This window comes from Schistocerca gregaria, chromosome 2, assembly GCF_023897955.1.
Source record: "Schistocerca gregaria isolate iqSchGreg1 chromosome 2, iqSchGreg1.2, whole genome shotgun sequence".
Classification (NCBI taxonomy): domain Eukaryota; kingdom Metazoa; phylum Arthropoda; class Insecta; order Orthoptera; family Acrididae; genus Schistocerca; species Schistocerca gregaria.
This window is the reverse complement of record NC_064921.1, coordinates 813,521,906-813,544,446: the sequence shown is the minus strand read 5'-3', so window position 1 is coordinate 813,544,446 and position 22,541 is coordinate 813,521,906. Positions and strand designations below refer to the sequence as shown.

General features: G+C 45.4%; 1 protein-coding gene across 1 annotated transcript in view; it reads left to right on the top strand.

The window, feature by feature from the left end:
* LOC126335126 (juvenile hormone acid O-methyltransferase-like) overlaps positions 1-22,541 on the top strand; it is a 58,502-nt gene that overhangs the window by 11,825 nt on the left and 24,136 nt on the right. Inside the window, exon 2 of the mRNA XM_049998085.1 lies at positions 10,870-11,071. Coding sequence (XP_049854042.1) covers positions 10,870-11,071 — 202 coding nt within the window. The remainder of the gene's footprint in view (positions 1-10,869; positions 11,072-22,541) is intronic.

Genomic DNA, 22,541 nt, shown 5'->3' with positions numbered 1-22,541 from the left:
CAACGTGGCTAAAACAAGATAAATTTTTCACTGTTTCCTCAATAGCTCATCATTCTTCCAATACAATGGTCCCATGATTCGTCATACTTCAAATTCATTATTTTTTGTACACAACCAAAACTGTCAGTGCTTCAGAGGACGTAGTTATATTTCATAAGCCACATGAAGAAAGGAAAAAGGTTTAAACGTGCGCCGGTGCCATCATTAGGAAACGATCTGAGGTTCGGATTATGTAAGATCACGGAAGGAAATCTGCCAAGACATCTCAAAGGGACCATCCTGAGATTAAGGATTTAGGGAAATCGCGGATAATGTAAACCTAAGTGGCTGACGGACTTTTAAAACAGGGTCCTCCCGTTGTAACCACTGCGCCATCTGTCTGTGAGAGCCACAGAGTATGCGATTTGTTACATTCATTCATCTGCCTGCATCTTGCCTTTTAAAATTTAAATGAGAATTACCGTTCCATATATTTTTGTTTATACCACATTCTTTATTACAGCATAAAAGTTGTGCTGATTTCTCACAGTACACTCACCATTCATCAAGTATTCATAAAACATTAAAGTACTTAATTTTAGTTATAAAATCTTCATGTTGGAGATATACGAGGGCTATACACAAAGTACATTACGTTTTGGAATTTAAAATAAAGTATTGGAAATTTTTTATTATATACAGATGAAAGCCACTATTCAATACTACTATTCTACATAGTTGCCATTTAAATTAAGGCACTTATCGTAGCGATGGACGAGCTTCGAAATTCCTTCGTCGTAAAATTCGGCCGCCTGCGCCTTCAACCACGTCGTTACCTCTTCTTGAAGCTTTGCGTCGTCATCAAAACGCTGCATAGCCAACCACTTCTTCATTGCTGGGAATAAGTGGAAGTCGCTCGGTGCCAGGTCGGGACTGTACGGCGGATGAGGAAACAACTCCCACTCAAAAGATTATAGAACTTCACGAGTGGCATTTGCCGTGTGGGCCCGGGCGTTGTCGTGAATCAGCAAGATCTTTGAGCCCAACTTTCCCCTGCGTTTGTTTTGTATTGCTCTTCTGAGGTTGTGCAGAGTTTGGCAATACCTTTGAGAGTTTATTGTAGTGCCTCTTTCCAGGAAATCCACAAAAATCACACCTGTTCTGTCCCAAAAGTAGAGGTAACCACGTGGTTGAAGGCGCAGGCGGCCGAATTTTACGACGAAGGAATTTCCAAGCTCGTCCATCGCTACAATAAGTGCCCTAATTTAAATGGCAACTATGTAGAAAAGTAGTATTTAAGTGTGGCTTTCATCTGTACATAATACAGAAATTCCAATACTTTATTTTTAATTCCAAAACGTAATGTACTTTGTGGATAGCCCTCGTATTTTTCTGGAAACTTTTCCTTAAAGTGAATACACATTCTAAATATTGAAACTGTGTTTATGCTTAGGATTTAACGAGATTGGGTCACAAAATACCCCTTACAGGATTTAGACATTTTATTTTTTTTATTTTATGTTAACGATTCCGCTGTTGGTAATACTGCTGCATTCAAATTGCTATACTGGAAGCGGAGGACATTGTTGATTATATTCAGTTTCAGTATTTTCTCCTTAAGAAAATGGCTGTTACATGCGGTGGCGATTAATGCGCAGGACGGGCCGCGGCTTACGAAGCTGCACACCTGTGCTAAGTTTGCGTCTCCAGCAGGGCTACGCTCGCCTTTGCTCGGTGCTTCGCGGAAGTACTCGGTACGGCACGACATTTCATGTAGTACAGCAATACGGCACTGTTTCTTCTGGCATATGGTGCGGTATTCTTCGAAGTGCCAACGCTGTGTAATCCTCCCTGCTTGTGGTTTAAAGGAAGCGCAAGAGGACACCGGTGGTTGCAATAGCACGCACACTCAAAAAGACACAGCTAGCGACACATTGTCACGACCATGTAAATATGAATGGGGGCTAGAGTACTACTTACAAGAGAATGACGAAATTTCTGTGTCCGTTATGCAATCACGTAATCGCCAGGCACTAAAAATATGCTATAGAATGGCACTACATCACAGCGCACAAGGAATTTAAAGATTTAGTTAGCGATGAGAGGAAAAGATGGCGAACGTAAAAAGATAGTGCTGCACAGCGAGCCGATCTCAACGTGAAAATCATTGTTTTTGTGCTGCTTATATTTTTTACTTATTTCCTTGTGATTATAGTCCCTTCTATTGTTTCTTTTTTACCTGGCGACAAGCTGTACGAGCCCCGTCATTAAAAGCAAGCAACAAAATAAAGCTAAATATTGCCATATCTAATAGACCGTTCATTAAGGATTGCAAAGGAACTCGTGAGGCCATAAGAGGTACAGGAAGTAGTTTTCCGAAAATAGTCCCTCTCAATGAGCAATAACTAGCCTCATGCGAGTCAAGGTAGTATGTCTACATGCAATTCATTGGCAGTTCCAACAAGTTCACTGCGTTCTCGAGTGCTTTGGTCTTGTGGATCGACATTCCGGACACAGCACAACTTCCGATTCATGTTTCTGTATTCGACAGCAAAAATGAAATGATCGTATGGCATGTACTGGCCGGGAGGCCCCATTCGGGGAAGTTCGGCCACAGAGTCTTACCTCAGTCGACGTCACAGTGAGCGACTCCAGTACCGGAGATGAGGATAAAATGATGATACAAGCCCCAGTCCACGAGCGGAGAAAATTTCCAATCCGTCCGGGGATCGAACCCGGGTCTGCTGCATGAGACAAGCACGTAACAACTTTTTAAATTCTTTGTTGATCTGATTTTGTACGATTTTGTACGATTTTGTACGATTTTGTACGATTTTGTACGATTTTGTACGATTTTGTACGATTTTGTACGATTTTGTACGATTTTGTACGATTTTGTACGATTTTGTACGATTTTGTACGATTTTGTACGATTTTGTACGATTTTGTACGATTTTGTACGATTTTGTACGATTTTGTACGATTTTGTACGATTTTGTTCACTGTTTTTTTTACTACAGAGGGTAGCTAACCCTCTGACCAAAGACGATGAGCGAACCACTCAGCTAAGCAGGCGGACAGTAGACAGCAGTTTGCACATGGCAGAAGAACCGTTAGATTTGGTGCCAATGAAAGCCACAAGGAGAGGGATCTACTTGCTGAAAACTATTGAAGAAAAAACTGAAGCCGCTGGCCTGTTACCGCCGATGGAGCTGGAGAGCTTTCACTTATTCTACTATCACGAAATACTGGAGAGGGTGTAACTGAAATGATATAGGATTTGAGTTGGACATCATTAAAACAAAGGTGTTTTTCGTTGCGGTGGAATATTCTCACGAAACTCGAATCACCAACTTTCTCCTCCGCATACGAAAATATTTTGTTGACAATCACCGTAATAAAATAAGCGGAATCAGGGCTCGTACGGATAGATAAACGCGTTCGTTCTTTCAGCGCGCTATGAGAGATTGGAATAATAGAATTGTGAAAGTAGTTCGATGAACCCTCCGCCAGCCACTTAAATGTGATTTGCAGAGTATCGATGTAGATGTAGTGGGGGCACAAAATTGGCCCGTAGCATTGTTGCGTAAAAACCTACAACGGTCAACATAGCAACAGACGATCAGTACGGAACCCACTTTAGCACATCAAGAAGCTATTCGTTCTAAATTTTCAAGGACGGAGCACTTAATGAAGCTAATAGTCCGAGTAGTACAGTATCTAAAGTCACATTGGGTTATTACACGGTCAATTTAAAGTTTTTGGTGGAACCTCAGGAAGACTAAGGAGACGTGATTTGCTACTGCGACCTACCTTGGTTAAGTCGAGGGCTTCTAGTTAAGAGCATCTATTTTTCAATTTATGAAGGAAAAAGGAAAGCAGGAACAAACGTTAGAAGATATGGAATGGATTACACACATAGTATTTTTTTGTTGGCTTCATTGCAAATTTGATCACCCTCCAGAAGACGTCGCAAGGTGAAAAGTATTAACATGTGGTTCAATGAGAAAGGTGCATGCACTTAAAATGAAAATTACATTATGGAAGACACAGATTCTGGAAAATAACGTCGCTCATTCCAGTAAGTGTTCTGATGTTAAATAAAATGCGAATTTTGAACAATTCATTTCGGTGGAGAATAAATACAGGAAGTGTTTCCGTATCGTTTTCTAAGGCACTGCCAACTTCGCACCTATTTCTGACACGCTTTGAAGACCATTTACCGTATCAGTTGAAAGCACCCCTGTTCATTTGCAGATTGAACTGATGAAACGATCGAGCCGCACCTTGATTTCCGATTAAAAGCCAAAGTCTTATGTTAAAACTGTCCAGGAGCTGCACAAAGGTTTTTCTCGGGAAGTGTTTCCACGTCGTCGTAATGACGCTGAAAAAGTGATATCCACAGGTTGGATTCACTTACATGTGTGATCGACTTCCTTTTTCGATAATGAAATAAATTCCCTATTAAGAGGCAGCCTGGGTGACGGCAATCTGATAACCTGTGCTTGTCAGTATACCAACAATTTGAACCAGATATCAATTTCACTATGTCTTTGGCGAACCAAAAATAATAATGATGCAATTTTTTCTGATATACACTATGTGATCAAAAGTATCCTGAAACCCCCCAAAACATCCCTATTTCATATTAGGTGCATTGTACAACCACCTAGTGCCAGGTACTCCATATCAGCGACCTCAGTAGTCATTAGACATTGTGGGAGAGCAGAATGGGGCGCTCCGCGTAACTCACGGGCTTTGAACGTGGTCAGGTGAATGGGTGTCATTTGTCATACGTCTGTACGTGAGATTTCCACACTATTAAACATCCCTAGGTCCACTGTTTCCGAAGTGATAGTGGAAGTAGAAACCTTCAGCAAGGTCCGAGCAGGCACATGGGGGGAGGGGTTTATTAGTTATTGGGAGCTCCAACGTTAGGCGGGTGATGGAGCCCCTTAGGGAAATAGCGGAAAGGTCGGGGAAGAGGGCCAGTGTTCACTCTGTCTGCTTGCCGGGGGGTCTCATCCAAGATGTGGAGGAGGCCCTACCGGCGGCGATAGAGAGCACTGGGTGCACCCGACTGCAAATTGTTCCTCATGTCGGCACCAACGACTCCTGCCGTCTAGGTTCAGAGGTCATCCTCAGTTCGTACAGGCGGTTGGCCGAGTTTGTGAAGGCGGAAAGCCTCGCTCGCGGGGTGGAATCAGAGCTAACTATTTGTAGTATCGTTCCCAGAACCGATCGCGGTCCTCTGGTTTGGAGCCGAATGGAAGGCTTAAACCAGAGGCTCAGACGATTCTGCGGAGAGCTGGGGTGCAAATTTCTCGACCTCCGCTATCGGGTGGAGAAATGTTGGGTCCCCCTGAATAGGTCAGGCGTGCACTACACGCCGGAAGCGGCTACGAGGGTAGCGGAGTACGTGTGGAGTGCACATGGGGTTTTTTTAGGTTAGAGAATTCCCTCCCTAGGCCCGACAAGACGCCTCCTGAGACGCGGCAAGGCAGGAGTAGGCAAAATGCAACAAGGAATAACAATATTAATGTGCTTATAGTAAACTGCAGGAGCGTCTATAGAAAGGTCCCAGAACTGCTCTCATTAATAAACGGACACAACGCCCATATAGTACTAAGAACAGAAAGTTGGCTGAAACCAGACGTAAACAGTAATGAAATCCTAAATTCGGATTGGAATGTATACCGCAGAGATAGGCTAGACAGTGAAGGGGGAGGCGTGTTTATAGCGATAAGAAGTGCAATAGTATCGAAGGAAATTGACGCAGATTCGAATTGTGAAATGATTTGGGTGAAGGTCACGGTTAAAGCAGGCTCAGACATGGTAATTGGATGTCTCTATAGGCCCCCGGGCTCAGCAGCTGTTGTGGCTCAGCACCTGAAGAATAATTTGGAAAATATTTCGAGTAGATTTCCCCACCATGTTATAGTTCTGGGTGGAGATTTTAATTTGCCGGATATAGACTGGGAGACTCAAACGTTCATAACGGGTGTCAGGGACAAAGAATCCAGTGAAAAATTTTTATGTGCTTTATCTGAAAACTACCTTGAGCAGTTAAACAGAAAACCGACTCGTGGCGATAACATATTAGACCTTCTGGTGACAAACAGACCCGAACTATTTGAATCAGTTGATGCAGAACAGGGAATCAGCGATCATAAAGCGGTTACTGCATCGATGATTTCAGCCGTAAATAGAAATATTAAAAAAGGTAGGAAGATTTTTCTGTTTAGCAAAAATGACAAAAAGCAGATTTCAGAGTACTTGGTGGCTCAACACAAAAGTTTTGTCTCAAGTACAGACAGTGTTGAGGATCAATGGACCAAGTTCAAAACCATGGTACAATATGCGTTAGATGAGTATGTGCCAAGCAAGATCGTAAGAGATGGGAAAGAGCCACCGTGGTACAACAACCGAGTTAGAAAACTGCTGCGGAAGCAAAGGGAACTTCACAGCAAACATAAACATAGCCAAAGCCTTGCAGACAAACAAAAATTACGCGAAGCTAAATGCAGTGTGAGGAGGGCTATGCGAGAGGCTTTCAATGAATTCGAAAGTAAAGTTCTATGTACTGACTTGGCAGAAAATCCTAATAAATTTTGGTCCTATGTCAAAGCGGTAGGTGGATCAAAACAAAATGTCCAGACACTCTGTGACAAAAATGGTAATGAAACAGAGGATGACAGACTAAAGGCCGAATTACTAAATGTCTTCTTCCAAAGCTGTTTCACAGAGGAAGACTGCACTGTAGTTCCTTCTCTAGATTGTCGCACAGTTGACAAAATGGTAGATATCGAAATAGATGACAGAGGATAGAGAAAAAATTAAAATCGCTCAAAAGAGGAAAGGCCGCTGGTCCTGATGGAATACCAGTTCGATTTTACACCGAGTACGCGAAGGAACTTGCCCCCCTTCTTGCAGAGGTGTACCGTAGGTCTCTAGAAGAGCGAAGCGTTCCAAAGGATTGGAAAAGGGCACAGGTAATCCCCGTTTTCAAGAAGGGACGTCGAACAGATGTGCAGAACTATAGACCTATATCTCTAACGTCGATCAGTTGTAGAATTTTGGAACACGTATTATGTTCGAGTATAATGTCTTTTCTGGAGACTAGAAATCTACTCTATAGGAATCAGCATGGGTTTCGAAAAAGACGGTCGTGTGAAACCCAGCTCGCGCTATTCGTCCACGAGACTCAGAGGGCCTTAGACACGGGTTCACAGGTAGATGCCGTGTTTCTTGACTTCCGCAAGGCGTTTGACACAGTTCCCCACAGTCGTTTAATGAACAAAGTAAGAGCATACGGACTATCAGATCAATTGTGTGATTGGATTGAGGAGTTCCTAGATAACAGAACGCAGCATTTCATTCTCAATGGAGAGAAGTCTTCCGAAGTAAGAGTGATTTCAGGTGTGCCGCAGGGGAGTGTCATAGGACCGTTACTATTCACAATATACATAAATGACCTGGTGGATGACATCGGAAGTTCACTGAGGCTTTTTGCAGATGATGCTGTGGTGTATCGAGAGGTTGCAACAATGGAAAATTGTACTGAAATGCAGGAGGATCTGCAGCGAATTGACGCATGGTGCACGGAATGGCAATTGAATCTCAATGTAGCGAAGTGTAATGTGATGCGAATACATAGAAAGATAGGTCCCTTATCATTTAGCTACAAAATAGCAGGTCAGCAACTGGAAGCAGTTAATTCCATAAATTATCTGGGAGTACGCATTAGGAGTGATTTAAAATGGAATGATCATATAAAGCTGATCGTCGGTAAAGCAGATGCCAGACTGAGATTCATTGGAAGAATCCTAAGGAAATGCAATCCGAGAACAAAGGAAGTAGGTTACAGTACGCTTGTTCGCCCAATGCTTGAATACTGCTCAGCAGTGTGGGATCCGCACCAGGTAGGGTTGATAGAAGAGATAGAGAAGATGCAACGAAGAGCAGCGCGCTTCGTTACAGGATCATTTAGTAATTGCGAAAGCGTTACGGAGATGGTAGATAAACTCCAGTGGACGACTCTGCAGGAGAGACGCTCAGTAGCTCGGTACGGGCTTTTGTTAAAGTTTCGAGAACATACCTTCACCGAAGAGTCAAGCAGTATATTGCTCCCTCCTACGTATATCTCGCGAAGAGACCATGAGGATAAAATCAGAGAGATTAGAGCCCACACAGAAGCATACCGACAATCCTTCTTTCCACGTACAATACGAAACTGGAATAGAAGGGAGAACCGATAGAGGTACTCAGGGTACCCTCCGCCACACACCTTCAGGTGGCTTGCGGAGTATGGATGTAGATGTAGATGTAGTGAAGGGACACGTACAGAACAAAAGCGCACAGGCACACTTAGTCTATTGACTACATTGACCGTCTATAGTTGAAGAGGGTCGTAATGTGTAACAGGCAGACATCTACCCAGTTCATAACACAGGAATTCCAAACTGCATCCGGATCCGCTGCAATTATTGTGACAGTTAGGCGCGAGGTGAGAAAATTTGGATTTCATGGTCGAGCGGCTGTTCATAAGCCACACATCACGCTGGTAAATGCCAAACGACGCCTTGCTTGGTGTAAGAAGCGTAAACATTGGACGATTGAGCAGGGGAAAAACGTTGTGTGGAGTGACGAATCACGGTACACAATCTGGCGATCCGATGGCAGCGTGTGGGTATGGCGAATTCCCGGTGAACGTCATCTGCCAGCATGTGTAGTGCCAACTGTAAAATTCTGACGCGGTGGTGTTATAGTGCGGTTGTGTTTTTCATGGATGGGGCTTGCACCCCTTGTTTTGCGTGGTACTATCACAGCACAGTCCTACGTTGATGTTTTATAGGCACATTGTTGCTTCCCATTGATGAAGAGCAATTCTGGATTGGCGACTGCGTCGTACAACATGATCGAGCATCTGTTTATACGCCTGTGCGGGCCCAGGGGTTAGAACAGGCCCAGGGTATTCCTGCCTGCCGTAAGAGGCGACTAAAAGGAGTATCACGTTTCGATCTTTGTGATGGCCCCCTGTAGGATTTGACCTCCATTTCTAAAAAATTTCCCGAAGAGCGAGCCAATTGGGGATGGGCGCGCTACATGGTGCACCATTTCCATCACGCACTGAGCTCTATCTCACCCGTCGTCGACGTGGACCTCCACTTCTGCTGATTCTTCAACTGTTGAGCGAAGCCACCCTCCTGGGTTCGTATTTTTTCAACTGTACAATATCGCTTTCTACACTGACACTGACAACGATAATGGACTTCCAGAATGAGATTTTCACTCTCAGCGGAGTGTGCGCTGATATGAAACTTCCTGGCAGATTAAAACTGTGTGCCGAACTAAGATTCAAGCTTGGGACCTTTGCCTTTCGCGGGCAAGCGCTCTACCAACCGAGCTACCTAAGCACGACTCACGACCCGTCCTCTGTAAAGTTTGGAAGGTAGGAGACGAGGTACTGGCAGAAGTAAAGCTGTGAGGACGGGGCGTGAGTCGTGCTTGGGTAGCTTAGTTGATAGATCGCTTGCCCGCGAAAGGCAAAGGTCCTGAATTCGAGTCCCGGTCCGGCACACAGTTTCAATCTGCCTTTAAGTTTCGATAATGGACTTGTTTGGTTGGTTGCACCTGATATCCAGTACGGTAGCCAGTCCGTTGTGGTGGGGCCGCCATGTACCCTGTTGCTTGTAGCCCCCGACGACACAGAGATCGCTCTGCTGATGCTTACGCCATTATCTCCCCACGTATGCCAAGGAGCAGATGCCCGTCGCCCTGGGGCTTCGGGATTGCCAGATATGGCCATCCTGCCAGGTAGCCTTCACTGCGGCTGAGTGGTGCCCTTGTGGAGGGCTCCTGGTCGGAGTGGGTGGAATCAGGGCGGATGACACGTGATGAGGCATAGTACATCATCTCTTGCTGCTAGTTAATCATCAGCAGTCTCTAAGCATTCACGGGCTCAATACAACACACAGGATGATGACCTCATATCTTTCCCCTCCCTGGGCACATCATGGGAGGGATGGAAGGCTAAGAATGACAGCGATCTTATTCGACTCGGCTTCCTGCAAGTTTGAGAGATGATGAGGTATCTTTCATGACTATGAAGCCTCAGTTTTTTGTTGAACATTTAGAGGACAAGTTTGGGAAGGTGGAGGGCTTGTCCAAAATGATCTGGGTCAGTCTATATCAAAACAGCATCCTCTGCCCAGTCACGGGCGTTAGTCGCTTGTGACAAGCTGGCTGATGTTTCTGTAACCATCATACCCCATAAGAGCTTAAATATGGTCCATGGTGCCATATTTCACAGGGACCTTCTATTGCAGTCTGACGATAACCTGCGCGCCAATTTAGAGCGGCGAGGTGTACAAATTTGTTGGGCGTCTCCCCTGGGGTACTGAGGGATAATCAGGCAAGTTGCCACCGGTGCCTTCATTTTGGCCTTCGAGGGTGATACAATACCCGAGATGAAGTTGACGGTTTAAAATTGTGATGTAAAGCCTTATATCTCTCCCCCAATGATGTGCTTTAAATGCTGGAAGTTCGGCCATATGTCTTCCCATTGTTTTTATTTTTATTTATTTTTCTATTAATCCCCCTCGCTGGTTTGGTTATCTCCTAATGACACTCCCTATTACCTTTGTATTTCTGTAGAAAACTTACTACTACTACTATTTTATTATCATTGCTACAACAAGATCCAAACCATCAGTGGCGCGTTGAAAGTGGGGATGGTGGCAAGTTATCTCGAGGGAGTGGAAGGGCGTAGGATACACAGATGACTCTCCTCTATCGACCCAAAAAGCCGAACCCTGTATCCGCCTTGTCACCCATTCTGCAATTCTGTACGTTGATGTCAACTGAGTGCCGCATCCTGTTTCTGGCCAGGGTGCGGGGCGGCGCGATGCTGGACGCGGAGCTGTACGCGGCGCACTGCGCGCCACAGAGGCTGGCGGCCCTGGAGGCGGTGGACGCCGTCTGGCCGCTGCTGCGTTGGCCGCAGGCGGAGGCAGTCCTGAGGGCGGGTCCGCTCCGCCGCAGGCTCACCGTTCTCGACCTGGGCTGCGGCCCGGGAGACACCACTGCCTGGGTGAGTGCTCACACCCTGCTGTCGATCCTACTCCTCCAGCCTCACTCTGCACCTGTGAATCTGGTGGCGGTTGATAGGAGGAGGGGGTGGCTGACGGGGCAGGGGGCGGTCTAGCGGTGGCTAAGGGTGGTGGGGCTATCCTGTGATAGAGGCCTATCTGTAAAGAAGACAAAAGAAAGAACTAACAAGTAAACCTCCCCATCGCACCCCCCTCAGATTTACTTATAAGTTGGCACAGAGGATAGGCCTTGAAAAACTGAACACATTTCAATCGGGAAAACAGGAAGTTGAGTAACTACGAAAAAATAAGCAAAATATACAAACTGAGTAGTCCATGCGCAAGACAGGTAACATATGAGCCCAGGAGTGCCGTGGTCCCGTGGTTAGCGTGAGCAGCTGCGGAACGAGAGGTCCTTGGTTCAAGTCTTCCCTCGAGTGAAAAGTTTATTTTCGCGAAGTTATGATCCGTCCGTTCATTGACGTCTCTGTTCACTGTAATACGTTTAGTGTCTGTTTTGCGACCGCACCGCAAAACCATGCGATTAGTAGACGAAAGGACGTGCCTCTCCAATGGGAACCTAAAACATTTAATTGCAAGGTCATAGGTCAACCGATTCCTCCACAGGAAAACGTCTGATATATTCTATACGACATTGGTGACGGCATGTGTGTCACATGACAGGAATATAGGTTGTCGACCCACCTAACTTGAACACTTGACGAATGGGTAAAAAGATTCTTCTACCTTGCCCGATTTAGGTTTTCTTGTGGATGTGATAATCACTCCCAAAAAGTGATGAAAACATAAGAGTTTGTCACATAAACTGAAACAAAGGAATGCAACAGTTTCACAGTCGCACAGTTTTCCCTGTGCTCTGTCAAAACATATGTTTTTAACGTTTTCAGATTTTTTCCGCGTATAGACCGTCAAATCCTTATGTCCAAACAAATCTGAACATGTCCTGGAATTTTGGAGAGTTAAGTTGATTATGTGTGAGTGCCTGAACTATGATAATTGTCTGAAAATAAAAAATTAAACTTTTCACTCGAGGGAAGACTTGAACAAAGGACCTCGCGTTCCGCAGCTGCTCGTGCTAACCACGGGACCACTGCGCTACTGAGCTCATACTACCCTTGATGTTGCCTATCTTGCACATGGACTACTCAGTTTGTATATTTTGCTTACTTTTTTCATAGTTCCACACAACTTCTTCCTGTTTTCTCGATTGATCTGTGTTCAGTTTTTCAAGGCCTATCCACTGTGCCAACGTATAACTAAATCTGAGGGGGGTGCAATGGGGAGGTTCCCTTGTAAGCAGAAACAATAGATCCCTCCAGAGAAAACACTTGTGCCCCATTACAGCCATCAGCAACCTTCTGCCCTTTTAAGCAGCAGGACTCTGGGTTGCTCTGCCTCACTGTATTACAGAATTCATGTCTAAAGCTTGAAGATAGGTAATGATACATTTACTAAAACAGTGTCTGGTTTTGTTATGTATGCACCTGTCAACCAATTAAAACTAAACACACTTCTTTACCAAAAGTCTCATTTCCAAAGCTCCTGGATGGATCAGTCTGTCTAAATGTCTCTCTTTCAGAACTTACTATATCATAAAATACCTCTTCTACAGCTGTAGATAATTTTGTATATCGTAATGCAACTATAATTTTTTCTGCGAATAGGCCGTCTGAGCACGACATTCCAACATCAGTTCTTCGTTCTTTTATTTCCTTCCAGTATGGTTTCATCTGTTATGTTCCTTCTTTCTGTCATCAGAATATTTCGAACCCGTCTTTTTAGTTACCCTGCCTTGGAATCCTTCCAATTTCAATACTTTTCCCCGAAAGGCTTCTGTTTACATCTTCTGTTTTTATATTCTTTCTTCCCAAATCCTTTAAATCCTTTTATACGTCGTTGAACCAGCTTATTGTGGACTACTTATTCCAAAAATATTTTAAAATCTCATTAGTTAATCTGTCTCGCATTCGAAATAAATGTGAAAGAAACATGTCTTATTTTTCTCGTTAAACTTCAATTTTTTTTTAATTTTGGTATATTTCAGCGGTACTTCGTAGTTTCCATCATTTTGCTGTTTTTCGTGGTTCTAATATTTCCCCTTAATTCACCTTTCCTGTAATTCAAACTTATCCACAAAATTACAGTTTAATCCTAAGCATCCGCTTACATATTGGCATTCTGGCTTCACTACTACGCTGTAATGCCTTATTTTTGCATTTTTGGATAGGGGCTTTTTATAGTACAGGTCTTTGCTTATACCATATGCTCTCCCCATTTTATGCAACCATTCCTCTACAGTAGATTTTTCCGAAGTATTTTCTTGGATTATTTCTCCTAAGTCTATGAACTTTTTTACCCAATCTTTGGCTAATAACGGTTTTCAGGAATTTTGAAGAATCCTTAACCTTTCTTACAAACTGTTCTTTTTTCTGTAGAAATTCTTAGGCCAGGTCTGGCTGGCTATTTCTTCGAAGAGATTTGTGTTGCAACAGATGCCACATTTTCGGAAAGTATAGCAAAATCTGCAAATGCAAGACAGTTGATTTCGATCTTTTCGCTTCCTCTTCCTAATTTTATAGGCAAGATGTTGAGTTAATAAGTTTTTCGTTCCCAATTCTGTTTTCTAACACACTATTAAAAAGAATTGAGGCTAGGCCGTCATCTTGTCGTATACCTGTTTCAATTTGGAAAGGCTGTGAAATTTCTCCCACAAATTTTATTGCACAAACCGTATCGGTTGTTGGCGGATTAGGTTTGCCATTTTAGACTCTAGGCCAAATTCTGGAATTACTTTCTTTATAGTTCCTCTATTGACAGAATCAAAAGCCTTTTTGAAATCCACAAACATAACTATAACGTCCTCTGAATTAAGTAATCTGTGGCGAATTACCGACTTGAGATGAAATATTTGTCCTGAGCGTGACCTTCCCTTCCTGAAACCGCCTTTATATTCATGTAAATGACTTCGTAGTGTTTCTATTCTCATTAATAAAATCTTTTAAAAATACTTAATACGCTACTGACTGTTTTATTATTCACTAGTCACTATTGTTTTCATTGTCATTACATACATGCAAACAATTTTTATTCTGGTAATATTTTATTAGTATAAATCGTTAAAATTATTATTCCCTAAGAAAAAGTGAACTAAAAAGGATTATAATTATAATACATTTGTTTGATGTTTGCAAGAAGGTCCACTGATCAGATTAAATGGATAGCTATCAAACTATACAAAAACTATAAAAGTGAAGTAACATCACTTTGTTGGAGCGGTAACACACAATGACAAAAAATGTAGTAGTACGTGTTGTGAGGTTGCTAATGGTCTTGAGCGCTGAAGAAATGCATTTTTTTATCTGTGACGGTTTCCACATCGGTAAGGAACTCTCATCCAAACGGTCACACAACTGCTATTCCAGGTGTCGTGAAAGAAATTAAAAGTACATAATAACTTTCTCTTGACTCAATACGAACACAAACCCGAACTAACAGTGTTGAAGATAGAAGAAGTAAAATATTCATGTGCTGCACAAAAGTGCGCAATGATTTATCACACAACGTTTGATACCAGGCTACCACAGCCTGTCTTATTGGGATGTATAGTACCATTACCTAATAGACTGATATGGTTTCAGCTGTTAATTCATTCAAGTGCCCCCTGCGAGTCTGGAGGGTTAGAATAGGCCCGAGCCATTCGTGCCTGTCGTAAGAGACGACTAAAAGGAGTCCCACACGTTTTGGCCTTCATGTGACGGACCCCTGTAGCGTTTGGAATCCATTTTTCTAACTTTTCCCGAAGAGCGAACCAATTGGGCAAGGGCGCCTTACGTTGGGCATCGTGTCCTTCAGGCGCTGAGACCTATCGCATCCTTCGTCGATGTGGATATGCACTTCCGCTCATTCTCCAGCTGTTGGGCGAGATCCCCTCCTTGGTGCGTTTTCCTCCATCCTCTGTGCAGTATCGATTTCTTCGATTTCTACACTGTCGACTATTATAGACTTCTTAGCTCGTTTGCTCCTGATATCCAGCATGGTAGCCAATCCGTTGTGGTGGGGCCGCCATATACCCTGTTGGCTGGAGCCCCCTGACCACACAGGGATCGCTCTGCTGATGCCTGTGCCGTTAACTCCCCACGTATGCCAAGGAGTAGATGCCTGTCACCCAGGGTCATCAGGACTCCTGGCAATGACTGATCTTCCAGGTGGCCTTTGCTGCCAGGTGGCCTGGTTGGAGTGGGTGGCATCAGAGCAGATGACACATAGTGAAGTACACCTCTTGCTGGGGGTCTGCCGCACCACTCTCTGTGGGCATAGTCTAACTTCAATGCTAAGAAATATGTCCACAAATCGTTCCCCTCCCTGGCCACACCATGGGAGGAATGATAGGCTAAGGATGGCAGTGAAACTCGATCACGCCAGTACCTCAAATGTACGAGAGTTGATTGGGAATCTTTCATGTCAATGACGCCTCAGTTTTCTGTGGAGCATTTGGAGGACAAGTTCGGGGACCTGGAGTGCTTGTCCAAAATGCATTAAGGGTCGGTCTTGATGAAAACGGCATCCTCTGCTCAGTCACGAGCACTACTTGCCTGTGACAAGGTAGAGATGTTTTGGTTAATATGATCCAGAGTATCATATGTCACAGGGACCTTCTTTTGCAGTCTGAAAATGAGCTGCGTGCAATTTAGAGCAGCGAGGTGTCCATTTCGACTGGTGGGTCCACTGGGGTCCAAGGGATAATCAAGTTGACACTGGTGCCTTCATCTTGGCCTTTGAAGTTGACACATTACCCAAGAAGGTCAAGATGATGGTGTACCGCTGTAATGTAAAGCCATACATCTCTCCCCCAATGCTGTGCTTTGTGCTGGAAGTTCGGCCATATGATTCCCGCTGTACACCCAGCGTCACCTGTCTGGATTGCTGACGTCCTTGACATCCCAATACACACTCTGCTCCGCCTACCATCTGTGTCAACAGTGGAGAGCACCACTAGCCTTTCTCGCCAGAGTACAGGATTCTCCAGAAAGAAAGGGAAATAATGGAATACAAGACCCCGCACCGACTGATCTACACTGAGGCTAAGAGAGAATGAGATGTTACATCCTGTGCATATCACGTCAACCTGCGCCACTGCTATGACAACAGTTCTACCATATTCCGTTCCATAGCACACAGTTGGCTCTCAGCTGTCTACACCTGCTCCCTTGGTGGTGGGCACTTCCCTTCCTGTTGCTCCTGCACAACCTACTTCAGGATAGGATCAACATCCCCCCCCCCCCCAATCATCGGGTATGTCAGTCCGCACTTCTCAGCCAGAGACGTGTAAGCCTTCATCGGCTCTACTCGCCAGGAGGGGATCCATTGGGTCACTACCTTCTCAGGTTCCTACCAGTGGCAAAGCTGACACCTGCCAGTGGCTGAAGCAACCACAGGTAGCTGGCTGCAGGGCTTCACGGTCCTCCTCAGTCCCTGAGACTGAATCAGTGAAGCACTCCCAGCTGGACAAACCAAAGGAGCTGTGAGAGAAACCTAAAAAGCAAGACCCTTAAGAACCAAGGCACTGCAGTGGCACCTACACCACCACTACCCACAAGTTCTGTCTCTGATAATGAGGTGGAGATTCTGGCGTCCGCTGAGGACCTAGATCTCGCTGGACCCTCAGACACAATGGATATACACTGCTCAGGCAATAAATCGGTGGCAGCAAGTGACCTTGAGGCGTAAACTGCCTCATTGAATGTTCCATGCCTTCCCAGTCTCACGATAACGTCATCTTCCGGTGGAATTGCAGCGGTTTTGTCCACCACCTGGCTGAGCTATGGCAACTGTTACCTTACTCCTGCTTTCTGCATTGCCTCCAGGAAACCTGGTTCATGGCTATTACAGGAACTGAAGCGCCTATAATAGTGTCAGGTGGAGTTTGCGTTCATGTCCTAAGCTCAGTGTGTAGCGAACCTGTGCCCTTTCAAATCCCTCTTGAAGCTGTGCCTGTCACAATGACGACGCAGGATATAACTGTCTGCAATGTATATCTTCCTCCAGATGGGGCAGTAAGCCTGAATATATTATCTGCACTGATTGATCAACTCCCTAAACCTTCCATCCTTTTGGGAGATTTTAACGCCCCTAATCCCTTGTGGGGTGGCACCGTGCTTAATGGCCGAGGCAGATCCAATTTGATCTCTGCCTCTTAGATACTGGGGCCGCCACACATTTCAGTGTGGTTCATGGTAGTTACTCGGCCATTTATTTACCAATCTGCAGCCCTGGCCTTCTCCCATCTATCCAATGGAGAGCACATGACGACCTGTGTGGTAGTGAGCACTTTCCCATCTTCCTGTCACTGCCCCAGCGTCAGGCACATGGACACCTGCTCAGATAGGCTTTGAACAAGGGGGACTGGGGAACTTTGACTTCTGTTGCCTACGCTGAAACTCCCCCATACGGTAACATCAATGTGACGGTTGAGCAGGTGACAAGCACAGTTGTTTCTGCGGCATAAAACGCGATCCCTCACTCTTTAGGGTGCCCAAGGCGTAAGGCAGTCCCTTGGTGATCGCCAGAAGTCGCTGTAGCAATTAAGGAGTGTCGGCGATCTCTGCAGCGGCATAAGTGGCACCCTCCCCTGAAGCATCTCATAGCTTTTAAACGGCTCCGTGCCCACTTTCCCCAACTTATCAGACTACCGAAGCAGGAGTGTTAGGAGAGATATCTCGAACATTGGGTGCCATACGTCACCTTCCCAAGTCTGGGCAAGGATAAAACTTGTTTTCGGGTACCAGACCCCAACAGGTGTTCCCAGTGTTAACATAAATCGCGTGTTATCTACCAACGCAATCGCGATTGCCGAGCACTTTGCTGAACACTCTGTGTCGGAGAAATATCATCCCCCCCCCCCCCCACTCTCCCAGCCTTTCAGATGGCAGCTGGGAGGAAAATCCTCTCGTTCACTACACGCCACAATGATTCCTATAACGCACCATTTACTGAGTCTGAGCTCCTCGGTGCCCTTGAACGTTGTCCCAACACTGCTCCTGGACCAGATCGGATCCACAGTCAGATGATTAAACCTCTCATCTGGCTAAAAGCCACATCTCCTCGTCGTCTCCAACTGGACTGGTGCGATGGCGTCTTTCCATCACATTCCAGTGCTCAAACCCGGTAAAAGCCCGCTTGATGTGGATAGCTATCGGCCCATCAGCCTCAACAACGTTCTTTGTAAGCTGTTGGAACGTATGGTGTGTCGGCGGTTAGGTTAGGTGCCGAAGTCACGTGGCCTACTGTTTCCATATCAGGGCAGCTTCAGCCAGGGTCGCTCTACCACTGATAATCTTGTGACCCTCGAGTCTGCCATCCGAACAGGCTTTTCTAGACGCCAACATCTGGTTGCAATCTTTTTGATTTACGAAAAGCGCATGAAATGACCTGGTGACATCATACCTTGCCACATTATGCAAGTGGCTTCTCAGAGCCCACTCTAGATTTTTATCCAAAATTTCCTGTGGCTTCGTACTTTCCATGTCCTATTTGGTGCGTCCCATAGTTCCCTTCATATCCAGGAGAATGGGGTCCCGCAGGGCTCAGTATTGTGTGTATCTCTATTTGTAGTGGCCATTAATGTCCTAGCAGCAGCTGTAGGGCCGTCCGTCTAACCTCCTGTGTATGCTCCACCAGTGTTGCTGAGCGGCGGCTACAGGGAGCCATCCACAAGGCGCAGTCATGTGCCCTAGCCCACGGTTTCCAGTTTTCGGCCGCAAATTCGTGTTTTATGCACTTCTGTCGGCGTCATACCATTCATCCAGAACCAGAGCTTTACCTTAATGACGATCCACTCACTGTAGTGGAGATCTACCGATTCTTCGGACTGGTTTTCGACGCCAGATTGGCCAGATTGACTTGGCTTCCTCACCTTCGTCAGATGAAGCTGAAGTGCTGGCAGCACCTCAATGCCCTCCGCTGCCTGAGCAACACCAACTGCGGTGCACATCATTATACGTTGCTGCAGCTCTACGGAGACCTTGTTCAATCCCGATTTGACTATGGTAGTCTAGTTTACGGTGCGGCGGCGCCCTCAGCGTTGCATTTACTCGACCTAGTGCACCACAATGGCGCTCGCCTAGCGACAGGAGCTTTTAGGACGCGTCTGGTGACCAGCGTCCTGGTGGAGGTTAGGCGTGCACATCTGCTCGCCATTTATGTTGCACACATTCGTGGTTCTTCTGCGCATCCGAATTACCCTCTCTTTTTCCCACCCGTGGCGGTTCATCTCCCGCATCGGCTTCTAATTGCAGTTTGTGTCAGTTCCCTTCTTACCGAATTGGTGTCCTTGCCTTTACCACCTATACTTGAGGTCCATTCACGTACACCTCCATGGTGGACACTTTCAGGCCGCGGCTTTGCATGGTCCTTTCACATGGCCCTAAGGACTCTGTCACTTCCTCTCGATTCTTGACATGTACTGAGGCCGTGAAGTGGTTTACACCGACTGCTCCATGGCTGATGATCACGTCGGCTTCGCATATGTCCATGCAGCACACATTGAACAGCGTTCCTTGCCCGATGGCTGCATGTTCCCACTGCCGAATTGATGGCTATATCTCATGCTCTTGAGCACATGCGTTCATGCCCTGGGGAATAGTTTCTTCTCTGTACTGACTCCTTGAGCAGCATACAAGCTGTCGACAAGTGCTACACTCGCCATCCTTTGGTAGGGTCCATTGAGGAGTCCATCTATGCCATGGAAGGGTTCTGCCGTTCAGTGGTGTTTGTGTGGACCCCAGGTCACGTCGCAACCCCAGGAAATGAACTTGCTGACAGGCTACACGGAGATCGTTTCTGGAGATCGGCATCGCTGTAACTGACCTGCGACCATTATTACACGGCAAAGTTTTTCAGCTTTGGGAGACGGAATGGCATAATCGCAGTATGCACAACAAACTGCGTGCCCTTGAGGTGTCTACGAATGTGTGGAAGACCTCCATGCGGGCCTCTTGCAGTGGCTCGATGGTTCTCTGCCGGCTCTGCATTGGCCATACATGGATAACACATTGTTACCTCATCCGTCGCGAGGTCCCACCTCGGTGTCACTGTGGCTCAGATATGACGCTCGTCCACATCTTGTTGGACTGCACACTTTTAAATGCTCTGCGGAAGGCTTTTAACCTTCTCCGCGCCTACCTTCGCTGTTGGGCGACAATGCCTAAACAGCAGGTTGTTTTAAGTTTTATTCGTGAGGGCCGTTTTTATCGTACCTTCTAAGGGTAAGCATTTAGCCTTCTCTCAGAAGCTGCCATCCTCCCTCCCATTTTAACTCTATCACACTTTCTCTGCATTTGTTTGTCTTGGTGCTCGTCTTTTCCCTGCATGTGTTCATCTTGTGTTTCCGGGGTGGACATTTTAATGTACTGCAGAGTGGCTGGCTCATCCTCTTTTATTATTGTGATCAGCAAGCCCAGACCATATGCTCTATGGTTTTAATACCTCCTTCCACTTTTCCTTGAGGTGTATGTTTTCGCCGTTCTTTGTTCGTTCCATTCGTTTTCTTTTTAGGTGGGGTGTTTTTGTACCTTGAGCCTTGCTTGCGCCAGGAAAAAGGGAATGATGACCATGTAGTTTTGTCCCTTTATACCCCAAACCAACCAACCATTAACCTGAGCTAGAATACAGCGAACGAAACCACCCTAGCGAATACTGCCTGAACATAAAACTTCTGCTGTACCCCAACTTGGAATGTTTCCACTTAAAACTATATGACCCATTACTGAAAATATACAACATTCCTGCCCTCAGGTTCATATGCAGTCAACATAAGGCCACTGCCATACCCGAACGCTCCACAAATCTGGATACTGCACGATTCTACCAGCCGCCCAACACGGAGATTCCCAACGAAGCCACTTTTAAACTGGCAGTTGCTGATAATGCTGTCTCACGAGTACATCGCCTCTCCGTATCCTTCAGTGATCACTGGACACACTCTTTATCAGGCTTGATAGCAATTCTAAACACGAAGAACGCAAACGCAATCTGTCAGCCGCTCTGTATCCAACTGAGAATTCCATAGCCGCCGGTGGAGTGTACGTGTAGAAAGTACCACTAACACTGGATTTACCTTTTGGGTGTTTCACTTCCTCACGCAATGTAGAGGAACGATCTGATACCATGAGTCCAACTCCCTTAAATTGCTTTGACATGAAGTTGTCTAGTAAAGGCATCTGAAAAAGAAACGAATCGAAAATTGAGACTTCTGTATTGTGTTAAGTGAGAGTTGAGCCTGTCATGCAACTAAAGCTACCGGTTGTGATAAAAGCCGTCGGTAGTTTCGCGGTTTCACTGCATCATCTGAAAATGCTGTTGTAGCATCTGCCCTTAAAATGAATAGCCAGAAGCTACTTTTAAGTTCAAAATCGGGAGTTCACCAATCTTTAATCACGTCCTTCAGATCCTACCGATAGTGAACTGGTCTTTCACTATATAATAATGTCCGCACATAGATATTTAGTACCGACATATGCGGAGCTTAGCAGTCTTCACTGCTGAAAGTACACTCTGTATAGACGAAGTATCATTTCGTGAAGCGTAGTTAAGGAAAAAATTAGAACAGTTACCATGCACTGCGGTGATAAATCAAGGGACAGCGATATATACGAACACAGATAGCAATATTATCGCGTACAGAAGGTATAAAGGGGAACTGCGTTGGCGGAACTTTCATTTGTAATCAGGTGCTTCATGTGTGTGCACATTATCTCCTGCTGCGCATCTCCTAGGTTCATGACCATATCTGTTGGACCCTTCACGACATGAAACCGTGCCCAGATCCAATGAGTCCCGATTTCAGTCGGTTAGAGCTGATGGTAATGACAATGTGTGGCACAGACCCAACAGAGCCATAGACCCAAGTGTGAACAAGGCACCGTGCAAACTGGTGGTGGCTCCATAATGGTGGTGGCTCCGTTTACATTAAGAGGACTGGGTGCTCTGTTTCAACTGAAGTTATCGTAGACTGGAATTTATTATGCTCGGCAGTTTGCATTCTATCTGAAGCTGTTCAGAATCCTCATGTTCCTAAACGACAATGTCATGTCGAAAGGCCACAGTTGTTCCCGACTAGTTTATAGAACATTCGGGATAATTCGAGAAAATGTTTTGGCCAACCATTGAACACTTATGGGACATAATCGGTAGGTGAGTTCGTGCAAAAAATCCTGCACCGGAATCACTTTCGAAATTATGGAGGCTATACCGTGATTCTGGAGGGAACTTCCAATGACTTGTTGAGTCCATGTCACATCGATTTGTTGCACTACCCAGGGCATAAAAAGGCCAGACACCATATTAGGAATGTCCCATGCCTTTTATCACCTTATTGTAATCAGAAATATTATTCGAACGAAAATAAGAGTTTTGATGTCCTCATAATTATAAAATGTTCTCTCAACCTGAATT